At 35.7% G+C, this 17,408-nt stretch overlaps 1 protein-coding gene and 1 pseudogene across 3 annotated transcripts; one reads left to right on the forward strand and one right to left on the reverse strand.

The window, feature by feature from the left end:
* The first annotated feature begins 1,230 nt into the window (after positions 1–1,230).
* Positions 1,231–9,869, forward strand: LOC131148091 (long chain acyl-CoA synthetase 5-like; annotated as a pseudogene).
* Positions 9,642–16,610, reverse strand: LOC131149855 (uncharacterized). Of its 3 annotated transcripts, XM_058100629.1 has the most exons (4): positions 15,912–16,598; positions 13,535–14,476; positions 11,278–11,430; positions 9,642–9,774 (listed from the first exon to the last, which is right to left on the reverse strand). In XM_058100629.1, exons 2-4 carry the CDS (start codon positions 14,456–14,458, stop codon positions 9,757–9,759), a joined length of 1,095 nt encoding a protein of 364 aa, XP_057956612.1. In that variant the 5' UTR covers positions 14,459–14,476; positions 15,912–16,598; the 3' UTR covers positions 9,642–9,756. The 3 variants fall into 3 exon arrangements, with proteins under 3 accessions (XP_057956612.1, XP_057956610.1, XP_057956611.1); XM_058100627.1 differs by lacking the exon at positions 9,642–9,774 and having other exon boundaries at positions 11,018–11,430; positions 15,912–16,610; XM_058100628.1 differs by lacking the exon at positions 9,642–9,774 and having other exon boundaries at positions 11,018–11,430; positions 13,535–14,508; positions 15,912–16,610.
* Between the last annotated feature and the right edge of the window lie 798 nt (positions 16,611–17,408).

Genomic DNA, 17,408 nt, shown 5'->3' on the forward strand with positions numbered 1-17,408 from the left:
GAAAAGTTACCGAGGGGCATCTGAATTCAAATCCACAACTCGTCGACGAACACAGGGCGTTGTCGACGAACTACATGAAGGACTCGTCAACAAACACAGGTTCTCGTTGATGAAAATATACCGAGAGGTACCTGAATTCAGAACCAACATCTCGTCGATGAACACAGGGTTTCGTCAACAAAATTGCTGAAGAGCTCGTCGATGAACACAGGGCTTCGTCGACGAATGTCGGGCAGCAGCTAACATTAAATGCTGCGAACGACTATTTTTGAATTTTGTCTTACATTCATAAATGCCCAACGGCTTTCCAGTGTTGCACTCGTCCATTTAATGTATAAATTGGAGTAAATAGCATTTACTTCATAACTAGAGAAATCATATTGAAAGAAGATCATTAATTGGTGTTGTCATCTCTAGGGTTTACTCACAAACTCACCTGCCCTCTTCTTGCTACTCTTAGTCTTGCATTCACTCTATTAACAAAGAATATTGGCTTAACTACCTCAAGGGAATATTCAAGCTTCATTTAATCTTCATCTACCCTTTTGTAAACAAGGGCTCTTTGTGAGCTGTTTTTGGGTGTCTCTAAGTGAGCACCTTGTTGAAGCTCTTTGTGAGCTGGTGTGTATTGGCTTCTCCGCCCGAAGGAGGATTTTAGTGGATTTTGGGAATCCTTGAGTTGGTCTCAAGGCGTGAACGTAGGCGGGGTGCCGAACCACGTAAATATCAATGTGTTAAGCTTTTCTTCTCTCTTATCTCATTTATATTGTTATCGTGATTTTCTACATTTCCTTTTACATGAAAATTTTTATGCACTTGCTCTTTGTAAGATTTCTGTGTTTGCAGAAAGTAAGCACATCACTGAAAAAAGTCTATTCACCCCCCCTTGCTCCATGGACTAAGCCTTAGGATAGAAATCTCTAATTAAATAGAGGTCGGGTCGTCATCCAAATTAAAACACAACTAGGCTCCACAAAAGCCCAACAAAAATTTGTGGTTTATAACGACTAATGGGCAAAATAAAGAAGTTTTGGGCCTCATTTTCTTCCCGTTCACTAACGTAATTATTTGTACTTGCTTTTACTCCTCCCTACACTGCACATAAAAAAGAACATATTCTACTGTTTTTTTATTTAGAAATACTTATGGTTTTGCTTTCTGTTAAATTTTTCTTATAAAATCATCACATTAGTTTTAGCATTGTTCCTTCCATGCGTCCTTGAGGTGTACATGCTTTTGGTGAACATTATTGGTGCCTACTTAACATTTTTGTTATTAACTTATCATTCATGTAATTCTTGGCTTTTTAACACTGCAAAACTAATTCAGGCCTGCTATGCTCATGGGCTATATTGCGTTCCTTTATATGACAGCTTAGGTATGTATTCCTTCTTTTCCACGGGCCTGCACTGCATAAGCATGCAATGATGTCTTTTATAACATAGACCCATGTAGTTTCTCAAGGTTTATGGGAATGAGCAAGATTAGGACCCAGTAACTAATTGCCAATTTGTCATTACAAGTTCAATCTTCTTTCTGGAGACGTTTTGTGGACTCCTGAACTCAAGTTTTGAGTTCTGTTCTGCATATGTTGAAGGAAGTGTGACCAATTGCCTTTTATGGTTTGGTGTTTGAAATACTTTCTGGATATTTTATTATCCATGCCTATTGACCCTACATCAACCTAGCAGCATGCTGCATACTAATTAAGGTTTGGACGCTCCTTTGTTATAATTTAGGTGCGGGTGCTGTAGATTTCATCATTTGCCATGCTGAGGTTTCAATTGCATTTGTTGAAGAGAAGAAGATTCCTGAGGTACATGTCTTTAGCTTACAGTTGGATTCTGGACAAAGATGGTTTCGGAAATATCATTAATTAGCGAAGATCTTATGTAGAGCAGTAGAATAGAATAAAATTCCTGAGGTATGTTTGCTTTTATTTACATTTGGATTCTAGATTTAGATGGTTTAGGAAATATGATTAATTAGTATAAATTTGTACATAATCAATTATTCTATATATATGGAGTCATTTTTAAATTTTAATAACTGACAACATTTGGCTCTGTTTTAGTTTGTGAATGTATATGCTGGTGCACAATAGATATACTTTACAGCAAGCTTCTGGTGTGGTAACTTTAATGTTTGAGATTGTAATTTCTTATCCACTTTGTCTTCTGATTTTTTAGATGTTAAAAACATTTCCCAACACAGCAACATATTTGAGAAGTAAGCAGCTCGTCTTCATAAAATTCCCTTATCAATACGCAGGGTATGAAGGGAGAAAAATTAACCTTTGTGCTTTTCATTATGTAGCAATTGTCAGCTTTGGGAAAGTTACACCAGATCTAATGGTAGAAATTGAATGGTCTGGGTTGAAAATATATTCATGGGAGGCATTTTTGAAGCTGGTATGCTGGTTCCTTTGATCTGTAACTTTTTCTCATGCTTCATTGTTCTGTTAATATATGTGACATTTGACATGAAATTCCTTTCAGTGCATGAACTGCCTAAGAAAAAATAAATAAAAATAAAAAAAGAAAACTTGCTGTGCTGATATTATCACTAGGACCTCATATTGTTCTTTTTATGATGATTGTTAATTAAACTGTGGCAAACGGTTTTATTTTTATTGCTTCTATTACTTGATGATTATTAACCCTGATATGAGAATTGATATGTGCAGGGAGATAATATGTGTTTTGATCTTCCAGTGAAAAAGAAAAGCGAAATTTGTACAATCATGTATACTAGTGGAACAACTGGTGACCCCAAGGGTGTAATGATTTCCAATGATAGCATTTTATCTCTTATGGTTGGCGCAAAGCTCCAACTAGAGAGTGTAAACGAAGCGGTCAGTTCCTTTGATTTCATGTCACTGAATAAAATTTAGGTAAACCAGATTAAAAAAAAAGGCAAACTTGTGCTTGAGCTTTTTTGGTTCACAAATGGAAAAGCCTAAATTGCTTAATCTAGTCATTTTGTCTTAAATTTTTTTATTTTGACAGCTTTGTTGAAACTTTGCAGTTAAGTGAGAAGGATGTGTACATTTCATATCTTCCTTTAGCTCATATCTTTGATCGGGTGATGGAGGAGTTATTTATTTTTTATGGTGCCTCAATAGGGTTTTGGCACGGGGTGAGATGACTAATTCTTCTTTCACCAATTAAGACTTCATTAATGAACTCATTCTAATGCATGCATTTATTACTTCCTCAGGATGTCAGATTATTGATCGAAGACATTGAAGAGCTAGAACCAACTATTTTCTGTGCTGTTCCACGAGTGCTGGATAAATTTTATTTAGATTTGTTTATATGTTATGCATTAATGTGCTCTATGAGTTGGATTATTTGCACATTTGACGCACATGTTAAATTTAAGGAATACTTGCAATAGGATGTGTTGATGCCTTTGTGCTATGCAAATGTTATGGGTTTTGGGTTGGTTGTGGCCAGACCCAACTCGTTCAAATAAAACAAAAAGGGGGGCTGGGGTGGGGAGGAGGTAGCTACATGGAAAGTTGAACCTTGCACGGAGAATGCATAGAAGACTTAAATTCTTGACCAGCACAAGCACAGTTTGCTATGCCAAGCTTGTTTTCAAGACCAAGTTGTCCTAGGTTTATATATGCATTAGAGGGGCTCCTTTCCAATAGGCGCATGGTGGTTTTCCCTTGAAGATTCTTTACATATGGCAATGTGCATACTCTTCCTAAGCATGCAAGAGCATATTTTCAAAGTCACGCCTAACAAATACAACAACAACAAATCAAGTCTTAAGTCCCACTAGCGGTGGGGTCAGCTATATGAATCCTTCTCCACCAATTTCTATGATTATGAACAATTTCCTTCGACAAATTCAGGGCTATTAAATCCTTACTCACTATCTTATTCCAAGTTATTTTAGGTCTACTCTAACCTTTGTTGTCCCTCACAGTAACTAACTCGCCCTTCCTCATTAGCGCATTAGGTGGTCTACGTTGCAAGTGCTCAAACCATTCGAGTCGTCCCTCCCTTATATTATCCTTCTACAAGAATTACGTCTAACTTACCACAAATATGTTCATTTCTTAATTTATCTTTTAACATTATACCACTCGTCCATTTTTGCATTCTCATCTCAACAACTTTTACTTTTTGGATATGCTATTTCTTAGTCGCACAACATTCTGATCCATATAGTATAACTAGTCTTACAATTGTCCTATAAAACCTCCCTTTTGTAAGGGTATTCTATAATCACACAACACACTTGAAGCACTTCTGCATTTTACCTAACCTACTTTAAATCTATGCATTACATCTTCTTCAATTTCTCCTTTAGCTTGCATAATAGGTCCAAGGTATCGAAATCTACTAGTCTATTAATTTCTTCATCATCAAGTTTAGCTTTGTCTCCAATATTCGTCCTATTATGACCAAAATTACATTTTATATAATCTATCTTATTTCTACTTATCCTAAAGCCTCTAGATTCTAAAGCTTTTCTCCATAATTCTAACTTAAATTCTACTCCACCCCTAGTTTCATCAATCAAGGCAATATCATCTGCAAATAACATACACCATGGAACCTCATTTTTGGTACTCCTAATCAGTTCATCCATTACTAAAGCAAAAAGACGAGTTCAAAGCAAATCCTTGAAGTATGTCTATTGTGATTGGAAATTCTCTAGTCTTTCCACCTATAGTCCTTTAATGGGTGATTGGTCATTATATATGCATGTCAAGTCTATAAAAGGAGTAGTGTCTGGTGACCATGTGAGAAGAAGAAGAAGATATAGAATAAAAGAAATTGGTGTGTTTTGTGGAGTTTTAAGTTCAAGCTAAGGAGAGGGACTTTATAAGAGGTTTACCTTAGGTTCTTCCTTGTACAAATTTCTTTTCTTTGGTTGTGTAAGGGTTTGTGCCTTTTCACAAATTGAGGGGAGAGAACTATGAAACTTGGTTATTGTATTTCTCTGACATTAGGCCTAGTGCAGAACCATATAAATTTCTTCGTATTGTAGTTGTTTAATTTTCTTTTATTTCTTGCAATTTTATCTCATGTCATCTCCAATCCTGGTGCGGGTCGTCCTTGTGGCCTAAGAGTTGCATTGGTCATCAGCAGCAGATCTGTCATGATACATATTCAGGGTGGACGGTCAAGTAATTGATTAGTCCAAATGTTTAAGTTGGCAGGTACTTTCTGCAATTCTGAGAGTACTGTAAGATGCATGCAAATGATTATGTTGTCAAATCTGTTTAAATTTGTCATAGGTTTTGGGAAGTGTCGGGGTGAGGGGGGGTGTCGATGTGAAGCCCACGCCGGTCCTGAACTACACAATGAGAGGTAGCTTATCTCCCATCTTATCCCACTTCTCAACCCCTCCCAGGATTTGAATCTAATAACTCCAACATGGAAATCTCAATCTTCTAGGATGTCCTCTAGGAGACAAAACTCTGGTAATTTGATTCCCATATTTTCTACATATCTGGTGAGGGTAGAAAATTCTAACACAATGATTTGCAGACTAAACGAATTAAAGATTTTGCATATCCTTCAATCATTACCAATAATTGTTGTCTTTCAGGTTTGACACACAAGATCTCCTCAGAAGGTTTCCTGAAACCGCATTGTTTAATGCTGCCTACTCCTAGTAAGTTATATTCTACATTCTTGTTTACAAAATTTGAATAAAATGGAAATTTTGGAAATACAAGTATTGGAATCATCTAATAACAATCTTTGTCATGCGTTTGTATTCTACACCATCCTTTCTGATTTCAAAATCCAATCCTCATAACACACCAGAGATATTAAAAGTTTACAAAAGATAGCGATGGTATCAAGTATCAAATTTTGTGCCTTTTTTTTGGTAAATAATAATTTATGGAAACAAAACAAGAAGCAGAACACACAGAACCAGAGCAATAGAGCAGTACACAGTTATGATCACCAACACTAAAAAGCAATGGAATAGGTCAATGCAAATCCCATACAACCACCATCTCATTATATTACATCTCCTCGAACCTTAGCCTGCCCTCCTTAATGTTGTTTTTCACAACTCCCTTCATATCACTGCTATTATTTCTAAAAATTCTGCAATTTCCTTCTACCCAAGCATGATAGACAGACGCAACCATCAACTTTTGTGCCCTATGTATTTCTTTTGCTAAATTTTCTGTGCTTATGTTCATAAAGCATAGGTCACCACATCATTGGATTTTACTGGTACTGTTTCTGCTTGTTTTTTTAATAGAAAAATACTGTTTTTGCTCTTTTTTTGGAGGTAATTATCTTATATATGCCTTGTCTGACTTAATTAATTCCTATGTCAAAATTCCCATAGCAAATTAAATAACATGAAGAAGGGGCACAAACATTCAGATGCAGCTCCGATTTGCGACAAAATCATTTTCAGCAAGGTGGTGGAAGCAGCTTCTGTACTTCATTTAGAAACCTTTAGAGTAGTAATTCAGTTATCATACCTAAAAACCAATCTTTAGTTATTCTTAATTTTTCTGCCTTCCTCAGGTAAAGCAAAGACTAGGGGAAAATGTTCGACTCATTCTATCTGGAGCTGCACCTCTTGCTAACCATGTAGAAACTTATCTACGAGTGGTGACATGTGCCAATGTTCTACAAGGATATGGTATGCTGTCCTTTGAAATGAGTGTCTACCATTTATATACTGTAATTGTTTCCTTTGCTTTTTATTAATATATATATATATAGAAGCCAACTTTTCCTCCTCTTTCTTTGGGGGTGGGGAAGGAGGGCATAACAGTCTTGCCTCTCAGAAAATACAGCTAGAGTGCCAGGTTGCAGCATTAGATGGCAAGTAGTTCTCTTGTTGAAAATTATAAGGGTAGGGAAATTTGAGCTGATTATTACACTGTTTAAAAATCCTTTATTTGTGGCATTAGTTGGCACGTAGGGCTTTATGCATTTTAATACAACTAATATGAACCCCTCTAATGAGCAGCACCAAGGGCAGGGGGCCTCCTGCATTTTTTTATTTTTTATTTTTTTTATAGTAAGGGCCTCCAGCATTTTAATAGGACTAAAATGAATCACAATAACAAACAAGATGATCAAATAAAGTATTTCTTTAAAAACCATTCGTGTATAACATCCTTGCATTTCTATCATTTTCTATATACTGTAGATGCTGTTAGGGGGAAATATGTAACTGTTACCTCGTTTAGAAACTCTTATCAAATGATCATGAGATCCGTAACCATGCATTCTAATGATTTTTTTTTTTTTGGATTGTTTTGAATCTATTATTAATCCATTTTATCATGTATATTGCTGTGTATTGCTATGATCAGTCTGTTTTGAATTGACATATGAGAGCCAGGTGTTTATGCTGGTCCTTCATGATTAATGAGGCCAAAAAAGTATATAAATCAAATCTTCATAAGTTTTTGCTTCCCAACTTTCGGCAATTTGTTTTACATCATTGATGATGTAGGTCTGACAGAGACATGTGGGGGAAAATTTACTGCAGTAGCAAATGAATTAGAAATGCTGGGTACTGTGGGCCCTCCATTACCAAATGTGGATGTACGTCTTGAATCTGTTCCTGAAATGGGATATGATGCCCTTTCAAGTACACCAAGAGGAGAAATATGTGTGAGAGGGAAGACCTTATTCTCAGGATACTACAAAAGTGATGATCTTACCAAAGAGGTCATGGTTGATGGATGGTTTCACACAGGTTTGCCCAAATAATTATCTTCCTAACTTTGCACTTGATCACAAATTTGATTTTCTGGTTGACCCTGCTCATAACAATCTTTGCACCAGGCGATATTGGTGAGTGGCAACCTGATGGAAGCATGAAAATTATTGACCGTAAGAAGAATATTTTCAAGCTCTCTCAAGGAGAATATGTTGCTGTTGAAAACTTGGAGACCATTTAGAGTCTGGTTTCTGATATTGAGTCAGTAAGTCATCAACTGATAAGTCTGCATTAAGGAACACGAACATTTCTAATGGAGGAGCCCTTTTTGTGCACAATACTCACTTGGCATAGATACAGATCCAACTTGCCTAGGCTTTTTTGACAGGAATTTTTATAATTGTTTAGGGTTAAAATGCAGTAGATTTTTCTCTGACAACATTATAAAAATTCAAGTCCCAAGGGCATTGATAATTGGACAGGAAGTGAATAGAAGTAACAAACTTATGCATACAAAAACACACCCTTATCCTTGAACCATAATTCTCTTAAAAATTATTCACACACATGTGATTGCATCATGTGAACTTGTCCTGTTTTCTTGTCCCCACAGCATAGAATTGTAATATCATTATTTCTAATATAGATAAAGAAGTTAATGATCAAGGCAATATATGTGGATCCGTCCATCTTTAGAAAAGTTTGATGTCAATGCCGTGTAAAATATTTATAAGATAGAGATAGCTGCCTTCTCATTTGGAGATGGTCCTTCGTGTGACCAACTAGAATGAAAAAGTTTTTTGACGAGGGTCATTGTCTTGAAGTCTGTAAATAAGTGAGGTTCTCTATGCAAAACCTCCCTAATAGTAAACTCCCCAGACCTCGCGGCACGGTAATTTGGGCAAGGACATAGTATTATTATATTATTGTATGAAGATATTTTAAGATTTTTCACATAGTAGCTGTATGTATATATGCTTGTAAGTTGCAACCAAAGGTTGAAATCCGAAGGCAATTTTTTTGACGATATGGTGTAGATTTCATAGAGGTTCTGTAATTATAAAAACACTTCTGAACCCGGTCAATTGTTGTTTCTTTTTTTTTTTTTTTGGGTTTTTATTTTGATGTTGTATGTGTCCATATACATAGGGCATGTTTCACAACGAAGTTCTCCACTCTGTTGATTTATAGGTTTGGTAGGGACACGTGAATGAGCTACCCTGTTTATTCCAGTTCTTGCTCTATCAAATGGGGATCTGCTTATCTCTTAGGAATTCATCTCGTCCTTCAATTTCAGATATGGATTCACGGGAACAGCTTTGAATCATTCCTTGTTGCTGTCGTCAACCCGAACAAACAAGCACTTGAACGTTGGGCTGAAGAGAACAACGAAGATGGGGATTTTAATTCCCTTTTGCAAAAATCCGCGGGTAAAAGAATACATACTTGGAGAGCTCACAAAGATTGCACAAGAAAGAAAGGTTGTTCCCAATAGAAATAACTTTTCACCTAAAAAAAAATTTAAAATAACCTCCCAAAATTACTTGAAACTTATATGATGCTTGGTTATCATTATTTGACAGTTGAAAGGTTATGAGTTTATCAAATCTGCTCACCTTGATCCCGTGCCATTCGACATGGACCACGACCTTCTGACTCCCTCATACAAGAAGAAGAGACCCCAGTTGCTCAAATATTACCAGGTAAGTCCATGAGTTTGGCATCAAAAACACACATGCACACACAGAAGGATTAAAAAGGCCATGTTATTAACAGATGAGACCCTCTTTTGCATGCCATAGATTGAGCAGAAAGCCAGAAAGCAAACTGGCCATAGTGATTCTTAGTTTATTTTCAAATTCATATAGCAGGAAATTGTTAGACATGGCTGATAAACTTTATGTTGGTTTGCATTGTGTTTGTGGCAGTCCGAAAACTGACTAATACCTGTTTCACAGGATGTGGTAGACGACATGTACAGAAGCACACGTAAGCCCATTGCCTGAAGGTTAAACACACATACAGCTTGAAGGTCTCACCCATTTGGCCGGCCATACCCTGTTCTTCCCTGTCTGTTGTATCCTAGTATTCCTCCAGGCTCTGTAATTGCATACGAGCTTCTTATAGTTCAACATTTATGCACTGCTGCTATGAGCTTCCACATATTAAATGGTTTAAGGTTAAAAATTTGTGCACTGCAGAGAGTTTTCTTTTTCCTTTTCCTGTTTCCTTCTCATCTTTCTGTGCATTGAAATTTTTATCATATTGCATTCTTGCCAGAGGCATTTTTTGTGTAGAATAGTTTCCTCTTTTAGCTTCTGTTCATATCAAGGATTTTGTTTGAAAAAAAGAAAATAAAATAAGGAAATCTATTCTCTATTACTTTTCTCTCTCTATATCAAATACAGTTCAAGGATGAAAATTTGTTCTGAATAATTAAAAATAAAGATCAAATATTAATACTGCACAAAATTAAATGTTTGTTCACTAATTTATTATATATTTTATTTTCTTTCTCATTGTCCTCAATAATCAAACATGAAAAACATATATTTTCATTTTTTTTCATTCCCATAGTCTTTTCTAAGTTTCAAAACAAGGCCCTTGGGTACAATTTGAAATGCATAAATAATGGAGTGTGAATAACTTAAAATGTCTTTATTCAAGCAATTTGGTGATAGTGTGGAGTTGGCATTAAACTGAATCACTTATCGTGGTACACAATTATCATCCTAATTTTCGATAATGGGGACCTTTCAGCCATATAAACAAGGTTCATCGCTTTTATTTTTTTTGGTGGAGGGAGGTTGGGGATGGGGGATGTCTGTTTCTATGGAGTTAATTTGACCTCTGGATTTCCAATTCAAGGAATTGGTCTTGTAAAATTAGAATTCTGTTGTTGTTCGGAGACAGGTTAGTAGTGTAAGTACAGCAACAATGGTGATGAGGTGTTGAATGTGATATGTGATTAATTGATCACATCATTTACTTTTGGGAGTGTTGGTGCAATGAAACATGACATGAGCATGGGAACACGAAATCATCTTTTAAAAAATAGAACACGATAGGATAAAGATGCGTTAACTAATAAAAAATATAATATATTATATTTAAATATATTAAATATAAAAATATTAAACATTTATATTTATGTATCATCATTATCTTAGAAAATCCAATACGAACACAAATGCATTGTCCTCCTCTCCTTTTATGTTCCAAAACATACTCTTGTGGTTACTTTTCTATGTAACCCAATTCCCACTAAAAGAAATTGCATTCATGCATAATATTTGCACATTATTCTGTACTCATGGTAAACAGTAGGACAATGACAGGTAAATTCAAAACAAAAATGGAATCATCAACTCCATTATCCACAGCATTTGAAGCCATTCCCTCCTTTAAAATGAGGTTGATAACATTACATGCGCAAAATCTGGCTCCCTCAATAGAAGCAATTGAGCGGCAGATTGGACTAATTTAAAAGGCTATCTACAGATAAAAGCAAAAATATATATATATATATATACTTTTGAGTTATAAATAAATAAATAAATAAATTTGACCCAGATGAAATTAGCTTTTAGATTCATCTGGTACCTGAGCTGTTGTGCTCGAATTTTGCTGGCATTCCTCACCCGCATCAGTTGGGGCATGAACTTCCAATGGCACCAGCTTTGCTTCAAGATCCTTGACTACAGAAGTTAGAGATCTTACACCTTGTGCTTCAGCTAGCTCACCAGGAGATGATATCTGTCACAAGATAGAAAAGTTTGGCTGTTAGAAATATACAAATATGTGAAAACAAGCAGAAAGCTTCAGGCCAATACTCAAGCCCGTAAATCTTTGTTAAAGTGCTGCACACTGGATCAAATTTTATTACCTAAAAAATATTATCATTTCTCTTTGCTTTCAATTCTGAATATATGCATCAAACTAAACCCAAAGTATTTGTTAAAAAGTTTGATATACATTGTTGACCCACAACATAACAGCTTCAGCTTTTAGGGAAAGTGGTAATCTAACATCGTATCAGAGCTGGTTTCCGGGTCCTAGGTTCTAGTCTTGTTGCCCGTGTTTATTGTGAGATATTCAAAAAAAATTATTGTATTCCCTATAACAAGTGATATTATTGTGTCTTAATCTCTCCACATGCTGTCAGGCTGCACGTGTGAGAGAGTGTTAAAACTTCATATACATTGTTGGCCCACAACTTAACAACTCAAACTTTTAAGTAAAGTGGTAATCTAACAGTATTAAATAACCAATAAGGCATAAATGGGAACTGTCAGAAACACAGGTTAAACCATTGTATTAGCAAGTTCTAACAGTACACTTTTTTTGTTCAGATAATGAGTTCTTAGGATTCTGAATAGAAACCAAGGGATGGACTCAAGTTCACTTTGGTGGTGGAATTTGAAAAAACAATAGAAATTATACCAAATTACAAAATTTCCCAATATAGTGACTACAAACTGAGGGTTAAGTAAATTCCCTAATGTGATAAAAAAAAATTCTAACTAAAATATTTCACCAAACAAGAAAATTTATTCTTACTATAATAAAATTCTTTAATCCTATGAAAATTCTGCTCCTAATATTTTTCTATTTTTCTTCCAAATGTACATAAGTTTTCCCCTTTTCGATAAAAAATTCTAAATCCGCTACTAATAGCAATTGAACTGTCAAATTGATACTTCACGTGTGCAAGGGCGCAAAAATATCTGGTATAAACCACAATAAATGGAAAAGGAGACCAAGCTACCAAAACTTTCCAACAACCACATCTTTCGGTCATTTTGCTTGTGTTTTGTCTTCGGTTTTTTTTATATAAAAATAATTATTTTTTAACTTCTAGTACTAGAGAAAATAATTTCAGTGTGACCTTAAAATTTTTATTCATTACCAACAATGCTCCATGTCTCTATAATTTTTGGAGGTTTATAGGATTCCAAAATTTTCTTCTATTTTCTTAAATCTCTACACCAATGGTGATCTGATGAAGGATTTAGAACAGTGGTCAATCATGTTTGATTTACTAACGGTCTGTTTGGTATCGTTGTCGCTTCCTGTTTTCTATTTCTATTTCTCCACAATAAAAAAACATATTATAAAAATGTGTTTGTTTCTGTTGTCAGTTTTCTATTTCTGTTGCTGGTTTTCAATTGTTTGCTAAAAACTGAAAACCAGATTTCATGGTTTTCGGTTGTTTTGGCAACTTGTTGCTAGAAATTTTAATATCCATAAATAGTTTTTTTGGATTAAGTTATTCATTTTATACACTTCTAAATTAAAATCAAAATTAAATGATCATATAAATTTAAATATAATCAAAAGAAAAATATACATAAATTTTTAAAAATAATAATAAATTCAATTACAAAATACTTTTACTATTTTTCAATTATCATATCTAGTAAAATTTTTATTGTAAAGTAAAATTTAAAAGTAGAACAATTAAGTAAAATAATTATAATAAAATTTATTTTTATTATAGTAATTTTTTAAATGTGTATTATTTGGAATTTTATTATTTTAATCTTATTTTTATAATATTTTGATTTAAAGATGAAAATGAACATTTTTTTAATTAAATTTTTAATTTGTATTGATTTTATAAATGTTAACCAAACAGGATGCTGGTTTTTAATTTTTAGCTTTTGTTTCTGTTTTTCAATTTTCGTTTCTCTAATTTTTTATAGTGACACCAAATAGCCCCTAAACTTTAATAACCTTCAAGATATAAACTTAGAAGCGCTAAAGCAAGTTACTTCACTACCTACAACACTCCATTAAGTGCTAGTTATTTTCAAACTACAAGAAAAATAAATGCATCTAAACATCTTCTAAGGCTCACCATTTCTAGCTCTTGGATTCGTTCCTCCAAATTGTCAATGGAAGCTTCCCTGTGAAGAACTTTAAGAACATACAGCAGGTGCAAATGGAGATCATCCAAACGGTGCTGCTGAAGCATACAATCAGGAATAGTGCACTGACACCCCACTGAATAAAAAGGGCAATTCACTAGCTTCATAGGACAAATAGTAATGCAATGCTTGTCCATTGCACGTCTCATGATATTATCCGAGCACTTCTGCTCACATGGAAGTATCTTAAAGGGACATATTGAATCGTGCTTCTCCATCTGAGCAGCAGAAAATCTAGCACTACACCCCTCATTTGTGCAGTTTAAAGATCTAAACCTGCACTGCAGGCCATGCTCAGCAAGCTCTTCCTCTGAGCTGAATTTCAAATTGCAGTGGAATGTATTCTTTACGTCAAGATTCTTAAGCAAAGTTTGTGCAATGATTTCCCTCCTATCAACAAACCAAAAACCATTAATTTCCATCTCCTGTACAAAATCATCAATCTTATCCTCTCTGCTCTCACTCAGTAGCCATCCCGAAACCCGGCTAAACAAATTCATCTTTGAACTCGCAAAATCATCAACAAAATCAGATATAATATCGTACGGATGGTCCGATACTTCTTCATCAGGACCATCTTCTGAGAGAACAGATTCTGCAACAAATGTTTCACTTCTCTGTGTAAGGTAGTCAACCATCTCTTTTCTCATATCAACAGCCACTGAAGCAGGGGTCTTAAATAGATCACCTGTTGTGTTATCCACACAAGCTGTGGCTAAACCTGGGAGGAACACTTGTGCTATCTTGTGAACTATTTCTGTATCGAAAAGATCACAATGGAACAAAGGGCTTCCCTCTTTCACCTCTTCAAGCTTCTCCGGTTGCAGTTCCACATCGGCTAAACAAAGTTCCATTTGAATTCCAAATGTAAACTGCAGAACAGTTTTTCAGCTACAAAAAATTACTGTCATGGATGACAAAAATACAAAAGGGCTAAATTAGAAGGGGATAAATGCTGGTAAAATTAAAGTCCAATTTTTCATTTTTTCTACACGTTTCTGCTTTGCATTGGCAGCTTACTTCTAAAAACTTTTAAAGGAGACCCCTTACTATTGAGATGAAAGTAGTCCAAATACAAGGCTTAAAGTCTGTGCTACTAAGTGTTGTGTGAAATTTTCCCTCTTTTTATCTTGGCTGATTCAACAATCAACAAATAATTCAGTATGTAAAATTTATTTCTTCTTGAAAATTTCATTTCTCCATCTTGAGTTACTTTCTTAATTGCCTGCATACATAATTAATGAAAATGGTCTAATTTTTCAAGGAAATCCTTGACCTTGCATTTGGGAGCATCAATTCCACACCTTGGATCTACAACAGAATGGATTTGGACAAATCACAATACAAACTTATATTGAATTTCATTAAATTTCCATGTAAATCCAAACCAAGGCTCAAAATCTTTAGTATCAAAGATGAAATTTTCTATTTTTTTAATGTCGAGCAATCCAAAAATCACCAAGAAATTCAGTACCTATTCCAGTTCCTTTCTTCTTGAAATTGTCATTTTCTAAATCTTGAATAACTTCCTTAATTGCTTGCAAATTATTACTAATTAGTAATTAGCCATCCAGCTAACTCTCAAATTTGTCTAATTCCAATTCTGCATGAATAAACTCCATAACCTAACCTTGGATTACTGAATAAACATAAATCATCTAGCTTCACAAGAAAAGAAATGAATTAATGAATCAATCAATCCATCGATCAAGAGAGAGAATATTGCTCTTACTCTTGTGAGGCCTCAAAGATCCGTCAAAAAGTTTCTGGAGTCATCGTCTGACCAAATCCAGAAGTGAACAGTAGCAAAAAGAGTTCTTTTACCAAAATGGGAATTTTGTGAAACCTAAACACTAACAGTGGGTTTCCACATTTTATAAATTTAAGCCAATCTGCATGCTGAAGAGGCAGATTTAGAATGTGACCAAATCAGGTGTCTGAACATACCGATTCACCTGAGTCGACATTTTGAAATTGCTATATGGGTGAGAAGTAATGGATAGCGTTTTCCTTTCATAGTTAACCGCAGCTGATACATATACATTTCGAATGCATTACCGAAAAAAAAAAAAACATAGTTGGTGAATGAGATTGAAATACACAGAATCCCGGTAGACGAATACTCTCGTTTTTTCCCACCCTATGAATGTTTATGGATCTTTGTGTTCTCGTGATCTTGTTAAACGACAGGTAGATTTCAAATTCGAGTTTGATTGAATCAACTATTCGACCACGGGAATGACGTCCAGGTGAAATTGAAAGAAAAAAAAATCAAATAGAGATTGATGGGGAAGAATCCTTTCATACCTGGAGGAAAATGGAAGATATCGATCTGCGATCGTCAACTAGAATAGTGCTTCCGTCCGAGGAGTGTAGGAAAGAGAAATAGAAGCCTAGAGTAAAGAACGAGCAGAATAAAATGTGCGACCTCGGATATTTTGGTTGAGCAGAGTTTAGAAGATTTTGCCCTAGCTTTTTCTTGCAAGCCTCCGTCGCCGGACGTCCCGTCGTCAAAGGTCTCCGAACGGCGGATCTGAGAGAGGCAGACTCCGGCGAATCTATGCCCTAGGCCCTTGTTTTAGATCGAGTTTTTGCGAGCCTCCGTCGCCGGACGTCGCGTCGGCGAAGGTGAAACTCCAAACGGCGAATCTGAGAGATCACAGAGCTTCAGCGATAAAGGCTTCGGACCCATTCCGTCTAAGTGGAAAGGACGCTGTCAGAATAACTCCGCCGTCGGCGTTCGTTGCAACAGTGTGGTGCCCTAGCTTTAGCTCGAGATTGCGAGCCTCCGTCGCCGGGCCCGAACGGCGAATCTGAGATAGGCAGACTCCGGCGATCCTGTGCCCTAGCTTTCCTCGTGAGCAAAGGTACGGATTTCTTCCCCGATTTTTTTTCCTCTTTCCCTCTCCGTTCGCATTTTTGGGATCTCACGACCTCCTCAAAGTGTTTTGAATAGGGGTGCAAAACGGGCGGACAGGCCTGTCCGGTCGGGACGCCAACGGGCCTATTCATAAACGGGTCCATATTAAATATTAAATGAGTTAACATGCCCGTTTAATAAACAGACGTATTATAGATTACTCATTTAAAAATATAATTTATTTATTTTAATTTTTTAAAAAAAAAATTTCAAAATTATTTTAAAGAGTTAAAATTTACAAAAATAGATAAAAAAAAATACATGTGAGGGAGTGTGAAGAATTAAATATATATTTTTTAAAAAAAATAAAATAAAAACTAAATAAAAACATATCCCAGATGAAAATAACAACCTTGAGAAGGAACTTGTTAAGAGCCACAAATTTTGCCAAATAATTAATGGATGTCAAAAATTGCACAAAATCATTAGTTAGTTAATCTAGACGCTTGAGTTCTGGATGAAGAAAATCAAAAAATGGGGGGAAGTCAAGTTCAGCATGATTGATTCAACTCAGAGAAAAGCAAATGCGAGCGATCAGACCAATCATCGTCGATGGTGAAGACGTACTTCTTCTTGGAAACGAGGAAGCCGAAGCAATGGCAGGTGGAGTCCTTGAAGGAGATGCAGAAGCAAAAGGCCTTTGGTCAGAGGATCCGATTCACGTCGTTCTGGTTGTAAAGCTCGAAGTTGAACCCATTGGGCACTTGGATCGTCCTACTCGGATCGCCGTCCTGCACGATGATCAAGTGGGTATGAGTGCAGGAATGGCCTCCACATCTCTAAGAAGTCCAGGATCCTGATTGTCGAGATCACGATGTCCAAATCGTCCTTCAGCGACGGTGAGAGTCGAGACTGAGAGGAGAGCCGCGTGTTGGCCTTACAAG

Source organism: Malania oleifera, chromosome 2 (assembly GCF_029873635.1).
Source record: "Malania oleifera isolate guangnan ecotype guangnan chromosome 2, ASM2987363v1, whole genome shotgun sequence".
NCBI lineage: Eukaryota > Viridiplantae > Streptophyta > Magnoliopsida > Santalales > Ximeniaceae > Malania > Malania oleifera.